At 41.9% G+C, this 15,865-nt stretch overlaps 1 protein-coding gene across 1 annotated transcript; it reads left to right on the top strand.

Annotated features, from left to right (window-relative positions):
* The first annotated feature begins 1,845 nt into the window (after positions 1 to 1,845).
* Positions 1,846 to 4,272, top strand: LOC147432341 (putative xyloglucan 6-xylosyltransferase 1). Its single transcript, XM_086492322.1, has one exon. It carries the CDS (start codon positions 2,427 to 2,429, stop codon positions 3,810 to 3,812), a length of 1,386 nt encoding a protein of 461 aa, XP_086348448.1. The 5' UTR covers positions 1,846 to 2,426; the 3' UTR covers positions 3,813 to 4,272.
* Positions 4,273 to 15,865: the final 11,593 nt, after the last annotated feature.

The following is a 15,865-nucleotide window of genomic DNA, read 5'->3' as shown; positions in this document are numbered from 1 at the left end:
AAGCATTTTGAGCTAAAATTTCACAAAGCGGATATTATAATATGTTTTTCTTATTTTTAAAAGAGATCCAAAAATCGAGGATCTTACATTTGCAAATGGATACAAAAGATTTGGAAGATAGGGCTCTTCAAGAATGATCTCTTCCTGGGTGAGAAAGAGTTCAAGAGTCAAGCGCTACTTATCAACATGGAAATTATTAGATTCTGCTACTTCAAACACACGTGGAAGGCCAGGAACTGTCGGGCCTTCGAGAATGCCCTGGAAACAGCTAGGTTCATGAAGATTATACAAGAAAACAGAGAAGAGATTGTCGCCATTGGGAAACGAATTAACTATGATGAATGGAATATGGTGATTGGTGTTGCACTGACTGATTAGTATTTGGGTCCTTGCTCAGGTCGAGGTTTGCTCCAAGTTTCTCTTTGGGGTCCTTTTCAGTGTCTTGCGGTGGCTTCCCTTTCAGCCAATATATCTATGGGTGCTGGCAGATGTCATGGCTTGGTACGAGCATGACTAGAATTTGTAATTTTTGGTTATGCTAATATAATTCAGTCACCATTGTGATATATGCAAAGAAAAAAAAATTAGAAATTGTCACTATTTTAGAACATCTCTATCTTGTGACCACTACATGAAGTTTGGCTCTCCTATCACAATGTTGTGAACATAGGGGTGGTGGAAGTTCTAAGAACTTAGGGGGTTCAAACTGCCCGCCTAAGAGAAAAGGAAACGGTTGTGGAGTTGTTATGGCAATCTTTCATTCATCCAAAAGGAAAAAAGTATTTTCGGACCTATCACCTCTATGAGCAACCTCAACACCACAAAAATGCAAGGCTTTTGCTCTCTTTTTTGCATGGAATGCGGAGTAGTGTTCGATCGCTCTGCTCCAGGCATAGAGAATCCATGGTTTACCATTCTACCCATTGATGCCATGGCGGCGGCAATTGCATTTTGTATATAGATTCACTGACTGTGTAAATGCAGATCTGTGGAAAAGGTGACGACAGACTGGTTGCCTTTGCACAGTGTGAACCTTTCCACCATGTAAATATATGGTCCCTGGAAGTCATGGGAAGTCACCTTTATTATAGTCGGGCCGCACTCACGGGCAATGGGGGTGGTGGGGAGACTAAGTTCTCCAAACTTGGCAACTCCTACAATGAAGCCAGGGAAATCGAACGCGGCTGCTGGTGGTAAGCACTTTGAGAAGTGGGGGTTTAAGCTATTTTTTTGGATGATAACAAAGGAGCGTGACTCTCGCCATCTCCAACCAATGAGGTAGCTTCACTTTTCATCACGATTTTTGTAAGCTATGATAATAGTGTGAGGGTGCGACCATTTGTTTGTTAATATGTTGCTACTCCTGCTAATACTGGTGCAACTCAGCTCTTAGGGCGGATCCGCATGCAACATAGGGCGGGAGTTAAAGCTACATCAGTTGTTTTGATGCTATAATTGTAACACTGCCCTTGCTAGTCCAACTCTGTAGAAAACGATAGAGTTAGCCATGCCAAGCTTCGTTTTGCAGCTACAAGACAAGCACGCAGGTGCAACAGGCTTTTTTGCTGGCAAAAACCTCCGAAAAGAGTGATGGCATCTTTACCCCCTCCAGCCATGCGTGAGAATGTGCACTTACAGTATTCCATTGGAAGATCGCCTCTCTCTTCGGCCGCCATAATGTAAACCCAACCTATGGGGCCGAATGTAAAGTGGGGTCCAAAAGCGAGGAGGCTATTTAGGACCGAGCCAACACAGCAGGCCATGTGCTGGGAATAGAGAACTCAGAGAAGAGATGCGTTGGGCTTTTTGAAGAACATGGTCATGGTCCAAAGCCAAGGGGGCATGTGCGCGTATGCTCACTTTGATTGGGCAAAGCAAGCCGCGGAATTCTCTCTCTCCTCTCTCTCTCTCACTCTCACACACACACACAGACAGACAAATTCAAAGAACGCGCCGGCCAGCTGGTTTTGCTTCTCGCTTCTTTCATTCTCTAGTACTCTTCCAGCTTTCTGCTTGCGTCCTCATGTGGGCACTGGCAGCTAGCAAACTCTGTCTGTGTGTGTGTGTGTGTGAGAGGGCGCGTGTGCCTGCGTACTTTGTATAAAATCACTTGCCGTCCTCAGAATTATGCCTCTCCATTGCGCGTAATTTCGCGCAACAGGAAGGCACCCCCATACACTCTTCTTATTAGTCTCTCTCTCTCTCTCTCTCTCTCTCTCTCACACACACACACACACAGACACACACACGTTCCCATTTTCACTAAAATTTGGTCCCTGCAGACCTCTCTCTCTCTCTCTCTCTCTCTCACACACACACACACACACACAATAGCTGCAAATTCAGTGAAACCCACTTCCCATTCTCACTAAATTGGTTCCTACAGACCTCAATTCCACCATAGCTTCTGCTCAACTGAGCTAGCCATGGCTTTGCTTTCTTCCCTAAACCCCTCTCGCTTTATCTCCCCATTAAGAGCCAGACAGCTTCAGAGAGCTCTCAGAAATCTGAAGCTAACCATGATTTGTGGCTTGCTCACCATACTTGTGCTGAGAGGCACCTTGGGTGCTGGCAAATTCGGCACTCCTGCCAAGGATTTAGAAGAGATCAAGTATCAGTTCGGGCGCATACAAAGCATGCACGCGCGGAAGCTTTCGAGTCGAGTGCTTGCCGAGGTCCTCGAGGAGAGACACCGGCCTTTGGAATCTATTCTATCACAAGCTCAGCCCACTAGTTATGATGCTAATTATGAGGAATTAGATGCTAATCCCACCACCGAGCCTTACTCTTTGGGGCCAAAAGTCTCTGATTGGGACTCTCAACGTCGGAGTGCCCATTTGAATCTGAAATCCAGCGGCGGCAAGAAGCCTACGATCATGCTTGTTACTGGCTCGCAGCCCTCAGCATGCGAAAATCCTGCTGGAGACCACTTCCTGCTAAAATATATGAAGAACAAGATGGATTATTGCAGGCTTCATGGCATTGAAATCTTCTACAACATGGCTCATCTTGATGCAGAGATGTCTGGCTTTTGGGCAAAGTTGCCTCTTTTGAGACAGCTCATGCTGACTCACCCTGAGGTAGAGTGGTTCTGGTGGATGGATAGCGATGCCGTCTTCACCGACATGGCCTTCGAGCTCCCCATTGAGAAATACGACAACTATAACATGGTCTTGCATGGATGGAATGACATGGTGTACAAGAAGAAGAATTGGATTGGCCTCAATACAGGAAGCTTCTTGATCAGAAATTGCCAATGGTCTTTGGACATGTTGGATGCATGGGCACCCATGGGGCCGAAGGGGATGGTGCGGAATGAGGCCGGCAAACTCTTGTCGAAGAGCTTGAGTGGCCGCCCTCCTTTCGAAGCGGATGATCAGTCAGCGTTCATCTACTTGCTCATCAATGAGAGGGAGAAATGGGGAGAGAAAGTGTACTTAGAGAACTCTTTCTATTTGCATGGGTACTGGAAAATCATTGTAGAACAGTATGAAGAGATGATGGAAAAGAACCACAATGGCATCGGGGACGAAAGGTGGCCCTTTGTGACGCATTTCGTCGGATGCAAACCGTGCAAGAAGGCAAACAAAGGGGACTACAATGCAGAGCAATGCTTCAGACACATGGAAAGGGCATTCAATTTTGCAGACAACCAAGTGCTTGAGTTGTATGGATTTCAGCATAAGTCTTTATCGTCAAGTGCTGTTTTGCGTTTTCGGGGAAGCGGAGATGATCTCATGGTGCAGCCGTTGCCTTCTACTCGACCTCTCGCGCAACAAACCGAGCTCACTGCTGGATCATCATCAATTTGATGTTATGTCAAGGTTAGCTAAAGCAAGTGTCCAAGTGCTATAATCTCAAGCACCAATTTTCTCTGCTTTAATGCTAGCAAAAGCTTCTTTGAAGCAAGACAAAAGCACTCAGTCAGCGCAGGGGGCGTGCGCTCTGTTGATCCACTTGATCAATAGCATTGTCTTGAGCATTTTATCCACTTTTGCTGCTTCAATTATGGGTAAATTGACCCTACATACACAAGCTAATCACCAACTAATCCAATCTAATCCAGCTAATCACTTGCTAACCAACCAACAGAGATCATCTTAATGTTCAGGATGTATTTTTTCACGGGTCACTCAGAAAAATAAGTAGCGGGTTTTGTTCCATACCATTGGAGTGCAGAGGACTCCACAGGTTTTCCTCTTCTAATTCAAGGAGAATGTACTTTGTACATGATTTTACTTGTAGTTTAAGTGAGTTTGAATCCTTGAGCTATATTATGATACAAGGCTCATTCATTTTCCAAATCATTAGTTTGAAGGTGGAACTTTTATACTTACAATTCTATCTACTAACGTAATATGGCGGAAGGGGGAGCCCTTTACACGTGTCACAATCTGCGACTTGAAGGCTAAAGTCCAAAACTAAAAAAAGCCCCTTTGCATGCGAAAGAGGGAGAGAGGGGGAGAGAGAGAGGCCGCCTCCGACGGCTGGCCGTATTAGTATAATCTAAATCTAGAAGCGCTACTTAAAGATTTCAATGAAAAATTAGCATTTGAGGTTTTGAAAAAGAAAATGAAGGTTAAATCTTTTTAACTTGTAAGCTAACATAGAAGGGCTACTTTAAAGAGTACTCGGGCCCTTCACTCAGACGGAGGGGCCAAATAAAGTGGCACAACCCCTTTTTTCAATAATGCTCCTTTAGTTCAAAGTCCTCTCTATCAAGAGTACATATCAATCATACTTTGATGAAAGCATGGAATGGTTGCTCAATAGTTGGTGTCCATGGACAATAGTTTTCTTGATGACAAGAAGTGTTCACTATTTTTGAGTGGCAGGTACAATTTAAAACTTTTACTTTGTCTAATTTGTACATCTTAATTCTCAATGTGGTCGGTTATAAAATGGTTATAAAATGAAACTATATAGTTTAGATAGTATTCCACCATTCCATGCTTTCATAGTTTTCCATATAGTCATGGATTTTGAGCCTCTATTAGTAGAGCTCCATGCATCATGGTCACCTCTCATTGTACATCTAGAAAACATATATCTATATTCTAACTCTTGTTTTCGTTTTCCTTCCCATATTAAATGATTAGTTTAACATGAGAAAATCATTTGGGTAAAGCTAGATATTAGATATTATGACATTCGGCCTCTTAAAGATGTTAATACAATCTTTCTCTCTATTATGAAAACAAAACAAAGGTTTTTCAGTGGGTGGTTTCACCCATTGCATACAATGATTGCCAGCAATTTTTTTTGAAGAAGCTTTCTCGTATAAACAAGGCTTAGCGATCACTTTGTCTTTTCATGCTCATGCCATAATATTGGCCCCCCTACCTTATATGTAAAACTAATATGTCACCCGTGCTCAAGGGTATTATGAAAATTCCACTCGGTGCTTGGAAGACGAAACTATCACAAGCTTGTGATAACATTGTAGCACTAATACCATTCCACAATACAATGTTATCACAAACTTGTGATAACATTGTAGCACTAATACCATTCCACAATAGATTGCAAGCCTATTCGGTACTTGGGAGACAAATCTATTGCACATGGGTGTCCTTTTGATTGCATATACTTTAGGAGAATTTTAAAAGCTTAGAAAGAAGACAAACGGAGACAATATCATTATCTATGTCTATGATTACATGTTATGCAATGCATTTACATTTTAAACACCTTCTATGATTATTGTCTTTAGTCCGTTTATCATCATCTACATCTATGATTAGATTTTATGCAATGCATTTTGTGTTTTAGACACTTCGTATTATTTTCTTTATCCATGTAGCATCTTGGAAAAAGATAATTCCTAATTTAGATTCTTATACATATTTTGATGAAAGACCAATATAGTCCTTTAGTAGCCTTACCAATGGCTAGACAGCTTAAGCTGGTAAGCTATCACATTTATTGGCATCAAAATGTACAAGAGTCCAAAATATTGTGCGCGCGTTGTCGAGAAATTTACGGTCTTACCACGAAAGCATCGGGCTTTTGACTGTGAGAGTTTGTGAGAGAACTCCAAAAAACTATATGAAAGAGTTAAACCATAGATGCCATGAAGTGTATAGGGAAGTGCCATGCCCTAAGGACATGATAAATCCACAAATGGAAGCAAGCCCAAAGCTTTATAAAAAGCTTTGAACTTCTCACAAGGTAGTGCCTTTGTGGAATAGGTCTGCAAGGTTTTCCTGCAACAAATGGGAGCACAGAGAGCTTGCAAAATACCGAAAATAACATGCTCCAAGCCATAAAACAATAGATTTGTATACCTGATGAGGTGCACATACGCATAAGCGAAAACAATGCACAATTTGAGAGAGATAGAGGAAGAAAGAGATGGCAGAGAAGAGCACGTGAAAGTGCACCTCCTTGAGTGGAGTGCTACACCGACATGACGAGAGAGAAGAGGTGAGAGAGGAGAAGAAAGATACAAATAGTGGGTGCAATCTCCCCTTGTGTAAGAGTGAGAATTTTCCTCTTACACGTAATTACTTATAGATTTCTTGAATGCTCAAAGTGATTACAAAACTGTCCGCCCTGACATAAAGTGACCATAGCTCATAAATATCACTTTAATAATTGATTATCTATAAGCTTGCTATCTCTTCGCATAATCCATAGCTTTTGTTACATGTCATCTATAGTAAATACATAATTATCCATTTCCATTACATACCTCGCTGTTAGGAAAAAAATTGTCCTCAATTTCCTTAAGTAAGAGTCGACAAACTATACTTGTAAAAAACAACGGTTAACATTCTCTGTCAGAAATATCATGTCTAAAAAGAAAATTTCATAAACTTAGACAACTAAATTTTCCTATGCTTGTCGTCATCCACATACTGCATATTCTAGTGTCCTATATATAGTAGAATAAGTATATCTTGATAGATCGCGATATCATTAGTCACAATCATCTTTCAATTGTCAATTCTCATAAACTTCAAGTCCAATTCCATGAACACTGTCAGGACAGGGAATCATCATAGTCCAAATCCAAATCTAATTCCAAATATGTTCCATTATATACTCGAGTAACAAAATCATGCTAGTGGTAGTGGTGACCTGCCCACTGTAGCATGATTTTGTGATCAGTGTTGCCTATATCGATGAATCGACACCAAGAAATCATGATGTCTAAATCGATGAATTTGCACTTGTCTTGCCTAAATCGATGAACTTGCACTTGATATTGTTTAAATTAATGGATCTATTGTTTGTCAGTGTGTTGCCTAAATCGACGAATCTGGACTCGTGCTGCCTAAATTGGCAAATTCGCACGATTGATTGGTGCCTCCTAAGTCGGTGAATTGACACCTGGATGAGCATACACATACTACATGAATCGGTGAATATGTGTGGATGTGACCAATGAACTAAGCAAGGAATAAAAGAGAAAAACATTTACTACTTGTTTGACACCAGATTGGTGTAAGTTGGAATAGAGAAGTACGTACAAAGTGTTGCCGATCATCCTAAATCACCTGAGCTCATGTGAGTAGTTGTATAGTTTCATGACAAATCATCTTACTAAAATCTACATTGGGGGTAAGTAAAAGTCATAAAATTAGAGATGATTGATTTCAAAACTCATAATAGTAAAAGGGCCCCATCTTCTAAATGTATTGTTCTTTGTTGCAAAACTTGTCATAGAATACAATATGTAACATTTAATGGCCTAAAAACTTGTGTGTAGCGGAAATTAGCATGAACATAGTGGGAATTTCATTAGAATAGATTCCTAATGAGAATTACAAGAGTGCTTGGGTGGAGCGAGCAACAAAAAGCATAACACCTAGTTAATAGCATGAAAAATACTTTCAAAAGAGAGAGAAATTAAGCTATTGACAACAGTTGAGGACCGGATTTACATGGAGCCGGTCCCCCCTCCAAAAGGCTTTGTATTATGGTTTCTCCCATCAAGAGAGACATTGTACAATACAATTCTTTGTGTTCCTTCAAGACTAGCTAGTGCAATGAACATGAAAGCTTCATGCACTAAGCAAAACACTTATCAAACACAACGTCAATTCTCCCCGGTCTCAGACCCAAGACCTCACACACCTTCGAAGATGGTGAGAGCTAGCAGGGTATGAGAGTAGATTGAGAGGAAGTAGGAGTATTATTACGAGAAAGATGTACATCTCCTCACATAATCACTCATATTATCTTAGCTTAGCTTAGTAATTAGCATGGTAGAGGAGATGAGCATGCATTGAAGCTTGGATCTTGGTTGGATTTGCATCACAAAGCCAAGAGTTGTTGGTGTAGGCCTCCCTTCTCACAAGCTTGGAGTAGGTGGTAAGCTTTCCATTAAAGCTTGAGAAGGGGAGAGAGTCTTCTTTACTTCACACATGAGATTGTGTTGTGTGTGTGTGATAATACCTTGCAAAAATCAGCCCCCTCTCTCTCTTGGTCGATCCCTCTTGCTATTTGCTCATGCTACCCTCTCATTGGACCTCCCTAGGGCTAGCCAATGACAATTAAGCAGCATAAGTGATAGTCAGTGTCCCCCTTTTCCCTTTTGCGAGAGCTTTAGGTAATTTAATAATTCAACTAAACTCTCATTGGACCCCTTTGCCTCCTGGCCAATAGGAATCAGGCAAGCCATTGGGCTGTTGAATGCTCATTGGACCCCTTGTGAGACTGTCCAATAGTCTTCTAGAGGGCTTAATTCTCATTGGTTCTTTTATTAAGTGTTTTTAAATTAATTAAACTAGATTTACTCTAGCCTAATTCTCATTGGTCCACCTCCAAGGCCATTCAATAGGAATTGGGTACACCTTGTGGGCATCTGGCCTAGGGAGCTGACATGTGTCCCTCATTCCCTTTGTGTAAAGGGAGCTTGTGTGTGTGTGTGTGTGTGTGTGTGTGTGTGTGTGTGACTTTCTCTCTCATCCCCTACAAGCAAGGCTCGCCCCCTCCTATGTAGGGATTTGTAAAGACTTTTGGGACACACACAAAGCATCCAATTCCCCCGATGGTTGACCTTTGGACACAACCTTTGAAGTTTGGAACCTTAGCATTTTGGAAGTCTTAATGGGCTGAACCTTAGGGTCTTTTTAGCCCATTGTTGCACATGGATCTTTTGCAGATGGCCCCCCCTTTGCATCCCTATTTTCCCTCCTTTGGATCCCTACTGTGGCCGGTCTGCTAGCTTAACCAATATTCTAGCTTTTTCTCCCCTGGAACTTTCCCATATTAAATGATCAGTTTAACACGAGAAAATAATTTAGGAGAATTAGATATTGATTATTATGAAATTACCTCTCTCTTGAAATTATTTTCGTCCTCGACTATGGTGTAGAGAAGATAAAGCATATTCATGAGTCCTATTCTTAGCGGGTAGAGGATCCCTATGTTACCCTACGACATCATTCCACAATGGATGACTAGTCCATTTGGCGCTTGAGAGCCTGAGGCTGCCGCAAGCATGTGTGCACATTAGTCCTATCAATCTTCCATAGTAGAGTTACAAGCTCGACTTGGTGTTTGGGAGACGTCGTCTCCGCAAACTTGATCTAAGCATGCATACTACTTCATTTTTGTGCACAATAAAGAAAAAGAGAGTCTTATAAGACAAAAACTTTGTTCATTTTTAACATTTTGTACATTTGCTTACTCTTGGGAAGCATTGTAAGCATTGACAAGGTTTAGGTTATCCTTTAATTGTATGCCTTGCATCCATCTAGCATCTTCAAAAGGATAATTCTTAAACTTAATAAGATATCGTCGGATAGTCTTACCGCCTCTTAGTACCTTGTCTTCATGTCGGAGAATAGACTCGGGCTGCAACATCTCCTCTTGGTCCTTGATCTCCGGTGGGTCTTCAGTAGTTGGTTCTTGAGGTGGCTCTCCTTTGTAAGGCTTTAATAGGCTCACATGGAAAGCATTGTGTATGAGCCAATGATTGGGAAACTTGAGTTGATAGGCCATCTCATTGATTGGCCTAAGAATCTGGAAGGGACCATTGTACCATTTTGCTAGTTTAGCATAGTACTTTTGGTGTCCCCTAGGATTCTTGCCCATCGTGTGCCTTAATCGAGCCTTGTGGAATTTTAATATGACCCAATCATTTTCTTTAAAGGCTTGGGCTCTTCTGTGCTTGTCAGCAGCAGCCTTTTGCCTTTGTTGTGACATAGAGATAGCATCTTTAATCTTTTGAAAAGATTCTTGTAGGTCTCCACTATACTCATCTACAGCGAAGATCTTCCCATGTATCTTAAGTAGCAAGGGACTTTTTGATCTTCCCTCAATTCCCTCTAAAGGTGCTTTTCCCGTGGAAGTATGTACAGTGTTATTGTAAGCATACTCCACTAAGGGTAAGTACTTCTCCCATTGGGATCTTTGATCTACTTCCGTTACATAGGCTTTTATTAGATCGAGAATTGTTAGGTTAGCTATTTCACTTTGGCCATCCGTTTGTGGATGATAGGCCGAAGAGAAGTTTAGCCTTGTCCCTAAATTCTCAAAGAGACCCTTCCAGAAATTACTGGTCATTCTAGGATCTCTATCCGACACTATGGACATTGGCAAGCCATGGTACTTGAAAATTTGTGAAATGAAGAGGGTTGCCATTTGATGGGCTTTGATAGTATTTTTGACAGGTATAAAATGAGCTTGTTTACTGAACCTGTCTACTATCGTCCATATTCTCGTATTCCCATGGATAGACTTAGGCAATCCAAAGATAAAATCCATGGATATGCTCTCCCATGGTGAATTAGGGATTGGCAAGGGTTGAAGCAATCCAAGTTTCTTCCCTCTATCAAATATTGTCTTTTGGCATACCACACATTTAGAAACATACTCTTGTATGTTCACTTTCATGGTAGGCCAATAGAAATATGTTTCAACTCCCTTTAAGGTAGATTGAATCCCTCTATGCCCCGCACAAGGTGGAGCATGAGATTCATACATTACTTTCTCACGTAGTGAGTTAGTAACACATAGTCTATTGCCGTAGAGAAGATGACCATCTTTTAAAGTAAATGGTTCTTCTTTCTTCCCTAATGCAAGGGCTGAAATCACATCTCTAAAATCGGGATCAACAACATACTCATCTATCATTAAAGATAGATCATTGTGAGTTGCTATGGAAACCGCATTCACTCTCGGCCGTCTTGAGAGTGCATCCGCTAATTGATTATGCTTGCCAGCAATGTGAGCAATATGAAAATGAAATTGCGAAAGGAAATTTGCCCACCTCATTTGTTTGTCAGAGAGCTTGGTGTGCGTCATGAAGTACTTAAGACTTTGGTGATCCGTTCGCAGAATGAAAGGAGTCCCCAATAAATAGTGCTTCCATGAGTCTAAGGCATGTAGAACTGCAAGGAGTTCCTTTTCATATATGCCTAGATCTTGCTCAACAGGGTCGAGCCTTCGACTTTCATAGCCTATGGCGTGCCCTTCTTGAAGCAAAACAGCTCCAAGGCAATCACCACAAGCATCACATTGGACCTCAAACGGTTTTGAGAGATCTGGTAGTGTAAGCACAGGGTGAGGGATAAGCTTTTCTTTAAGCTTTTCAAAAGCATTGTTCTCCTTAGCAGACCATGTATACCTAACTCTTTTCTTTGTTAGGTCATGTAATGGTCCCGCAATTTGTGAGAACTTTTCTATGAAGCGTCTATAGTATGCACACATACCTATAAAGCTTCTTAGTTCATGAAGATTCTTTGGTTTAGGCCATCCTTTTATTACCTCTAACTTTGATGGATCCATTTGGATGCCATCTTGAGAGATAATGTGACCTAAATACTGAATCTCTTGCAAGAAAAAATCACTTTTCTTTCGATTAACATAAAGTTTATTCTCTCTTAAAACTTGAAATATTACCCGGAGGTGTTGCTTGTGTTCGTCTAATGAATTAGAGTAGATGATAATATCATCAAAGAACACTCCAGTGAAGGTTCGATGAGGCCTGAACAACTTCTCCATCAAGCGGTTGAATGTGGTTGGTGCATTGGTCAAACCAAAAGGCATGACAATGTATTCGTAAAGACCAAATGTGGTGCGAAATGCGGTCTTTACAATGTCTTGATCAAGTATCCTTATTTGATGATAGCCACTTTTTAGGTCAATCCTACTAAAGTAGGTCGATCCTTGTAGCTTATCAAATAGGTCTTCTACCCGTGGAACGGGAAACCTATTCTTGATAGTGATCCTATTTATGCTCTATAGTCGACACACATACGATACGTGTCTTCTTTGTTTTGCACTAATAGCACAGGTGAGCAAAATGGAGATGAGCTAGGCCTAACCATTGCCTTCTCAACTACCTCATGCACTTGCCGCATAATCTCCTCTTGTTGAGCTTGAGAAACTCTATAAGGAGGTTTGTTAGGCGGTGAACTTCTTGGAAGAAGTTCAATTGCATGGTCATCATTACCTCGTTTAGGAGGTAGCTCACAAGGGATGTCGTCAATAAAAACATCTTGAAACCCCTTGAGAAAATTGGATAACTCTAATTCCTTTTGGTTGCTTTTATTTTCTTTTGCTAAAGAATTAGGTTCATTTTGAGAATCTTTAACAAAAATCATGTACACGGAAATAGAGCTCTTTATTGACTTGTTGAAAGCTAGTGTATGTACAATGGGGATAGTGTTACCCATTTCCTTAGCATCTATATACATGTCTTTTTCCTGAACTTAAAGGAGATTCTCCTTTCAGGGAATTTAACATTGGCAGCCAGGCGATCAAACCATGGTGCCCCTAGGATTACATCCTCGTGCTTGAGAGGCGAGATAAAGAAGTCCTCTTTGTCCACATAAATTTGGACATGAAGCCTCAATTTCCCGATTAAGGGAGTGACTGAAGCTTCTTGCCCCTTGAAAGCACGGTCTGCGGGTAGGACATCTCCCATCTCATAGGCTTGTATGCCTAGCTTGGTGGCCAACTCTATAGATATAAAATTGTGAGTAGAGCCAGGGTCAAAGAGAATAAAAGCATCATGTTCTCTTACCTTTCCCCAAGCATGGCATAGAGGAGATCCTTTGTGGTGAATTTGGTGAGTCTCCTCATCTTGGATTTCAATGAAGGTAGCTCTAGGAGGGTCTTGGCGGTTGTTCTTTTGGGGACAAGCGCGGTACGCATGCCCTTGTTCTCCGCACTTGAAACACCGGTTATCCTTGCGATAACTCTCAAGCTCTTCAGGAGAGAGTTTGTTTTTACCTTTGTAAACTCGCTTCTCTTTAGCTTTGTTGGAGTTGCCCTTAGGAGACTTTTGGACATTGTCCTTCCCCTTAGGCTCGTTGGAACCCTTGTTTTCCGTGGGCTTATTAATTCTTTTAGCCCCCGTTTGGAAATTGATTCGAGAGGCCATCATAGTATGGTGTATTACCGCCGATATGGTACGTGACCTTTGGGAGTTGACATACTCCGCCATTTCTTCGGTTAAGACCGCACAAAATTGTTGCTTTTGCTCTTCAAAATCCAACTTTTTGAAGACAATGGCTTTGAGTTGTAGGTCCCAAAACTTGTCTACATATTGTGGATGGATTCATAGGGAGAGAGCTTTAAGCTTTGCCATTCAGTGAGTACTTTGTCTTTGGCATCGGTGGCCAAAACCTGCTTCATAATGGAAGCTCTTAAAGCTTTCCATGTTCGCGGAGCTTCACCGTTGGCTCGTAGGCTAGACCACCATTGCCTGGCGGAATTTTGAAAGTGCATAGCTACATGGCGTAGCTCAGAGGACTCCGTGAAGCCTTCATCTCCGAACGCCGCATCAAATTGTTGGATAAAGGCCAAGACTTTGTCCGTAGCACCAAAGGTGCCATCATAGGTAAGGAAAGAGATGCTCTTCCCTCCCTCTTTGAACTTCTTGAGTTTGGACGACCTCTTCCATGCGGCATAGGATTTCCTATGGCCTCTTCTTTTTGATGGTTCAAAGGTTGCACCATCACTTTCTTTAGAAGGTGAAGAATTTGAGGAAGGTGGAGAAGAGGGTGACCTCTTTCTCGCCTTTTTCTTGTCTTGATCTTCGTCGTCTTCACCATCACTTTCATAAGAGGAAGAGGATGAAGAAGATGGAGAAGAGGGTATCCTCTTTCTCGCCTTTTTCTTCTCTTGCTTTTTATCATCCCTCTTTGATTTATGGTGTGGAGAAGGGTGCGATGGTCTTCTCCGTTTTGGTGGTGATGGAGAGCGTTTAGCCCGCCGTCTTCATGGAGCCATCTCCACCGAGGTGGCGGGAGACTCACTTCTTTCTCGTTCCTTCGGTGGAATCTCTTGAGTTCTCCTTTGGGAAGGAGATGCATCATCAAGAAGTAAATTCTTGAGCCCTTCATATGGATTCTCTTCTTCTTCCCGAATCGGAGAGAGACCTCTTTTCGAAGTCTCACAAGGAGGCTTCCTAGGTATTCTCTCGTCATGGTGGTGAGCTTGGAGAATCCCATGAGCACGGAGCTGCCATTGCACTTCACTTTGGAGAGATGGATTGCCCATGGCTTGTTGAATCTTAGAAACAAGATAGCTAACAAGCATCGGAGCATCATTAGTAGCTTGCTCATTAGCAAAATCAAAGTTATCAACATTAATTTCACTCTCTTTACTATTGTCAGCCATTCTAACAACTTTTAGGTGTACTTTGGCGCTTTAAGCCCTAGTTGCTACTCCTCTTTACCCCTTTAGAAAAAGCACTCAAGCTACTATACCCGTGGCTCGAATACCATTAATTGCAAGGTGTTGAGCCAGTAGAGGATCACACCCACATTTTTGCTCACACTCATCATTTTGTAACCATTGATTGTAATAAATGTCTTTTCGACATTGATTTTGATTTGAGCCATTCATTAAGTAACGGGACTCAATTGAGTTTCCAGCTTGTAATCCCGAAGTAATTTCACTTGCTGATGTAATTAGTTAGAGATGTTCTCACCTCCAAGGCTGAGGTATATAAGCCAAAGTTTTTGTAACCTAAGGAGACTCAGATTATTAATCAAAGTGAGTTTTTGAGCGACATGACTGTGTCTGAGAGAGAGAGAGAGAGAGAGAGAGAGAGAGAGAGAGAGAGAGAGAGAGAGAGAGAGAGAGAGAGAGAGTCTTATCTACTTGCTACGCGAACTACGGAGCCGCCATTGGAGAAGCGACACCGCCATTGTGTTAGCAACGGCGAGAGCTACGCACAGATACCAAGAGTGCGCGCTATCGGCTTCTATGTGTGGTAAGTTCCTACGAGCTTCGGTGTGAGTTTTCTTCCAACTCGTGTGTCGGAATGGAGCGTGCAGCATATCTATAGAACCACAACGAGTAGAGCTACACATTGGTACCATCGGGGTCAAGTTTCGATCACCTGTATTTTTTGGCCTGTCTTCATACGCGTTTACCGCACGGAGTGGTTATAGGTTGATTTTGCAGTTCAAGTCTTTAGGGTGTTGTTCTTACCTAGTGTATAGACTTCCCCTTGAGTTTGAGATCGATTCAACGATTCTAGATCCTGTTTCGTATAGCATTCGTTCGTAGTACGGATTTCAGTCACTTGCGTATTTTAGAACTTAGATTTGATTTCCTTAGTAGTGATTGTCATTAGAAGGTCGAGTAGGTGATTTGACACCCACCTAGTTGTTTCCATGCGCCTGCGGGTCAAGCTCCGTCCTCGTCTGACAAATTCTGTTGTTGGTTGAGTTCTCGCTATTTAGCTTCCGCTAGCGGCGTAACCGCCTTAACATTTGGCGCCGCTGCCGGGGACGAGAGCCCTAAGTAGGTGACCTTAGACTAATCCTACGAGGTGAGTTGTATAAACTACTTTGTATACTTTAGTTAGAAAAGATCTAGGAGTGGTGGACTCCGAAGATCTCGAGAGATACTAGGAAGTGGGGTATTCCTGGGTCTTCCGTGTTGACAGTAT

This window comes from Adiantum capillus-veneris, chromosome 20, assembly GCF_014529385.1.
Source record: "Adiantum capillus-veneris isolate H3 chromosome 20, ASM1452938v2, whole genome shotgun sequence".
NCBI classification, from domain to species: Eukaryota; Viridiplantae; Streptophyta; class Polypodiopsida; order Polypodiales; family Pteridaceae; genus Adiantum; species Adiantum capillus-veneris.
Note: the sequence above shows the minus strand (reverse complement) of the source record. Positions and strands in the feature narration are given on the sequence as shown.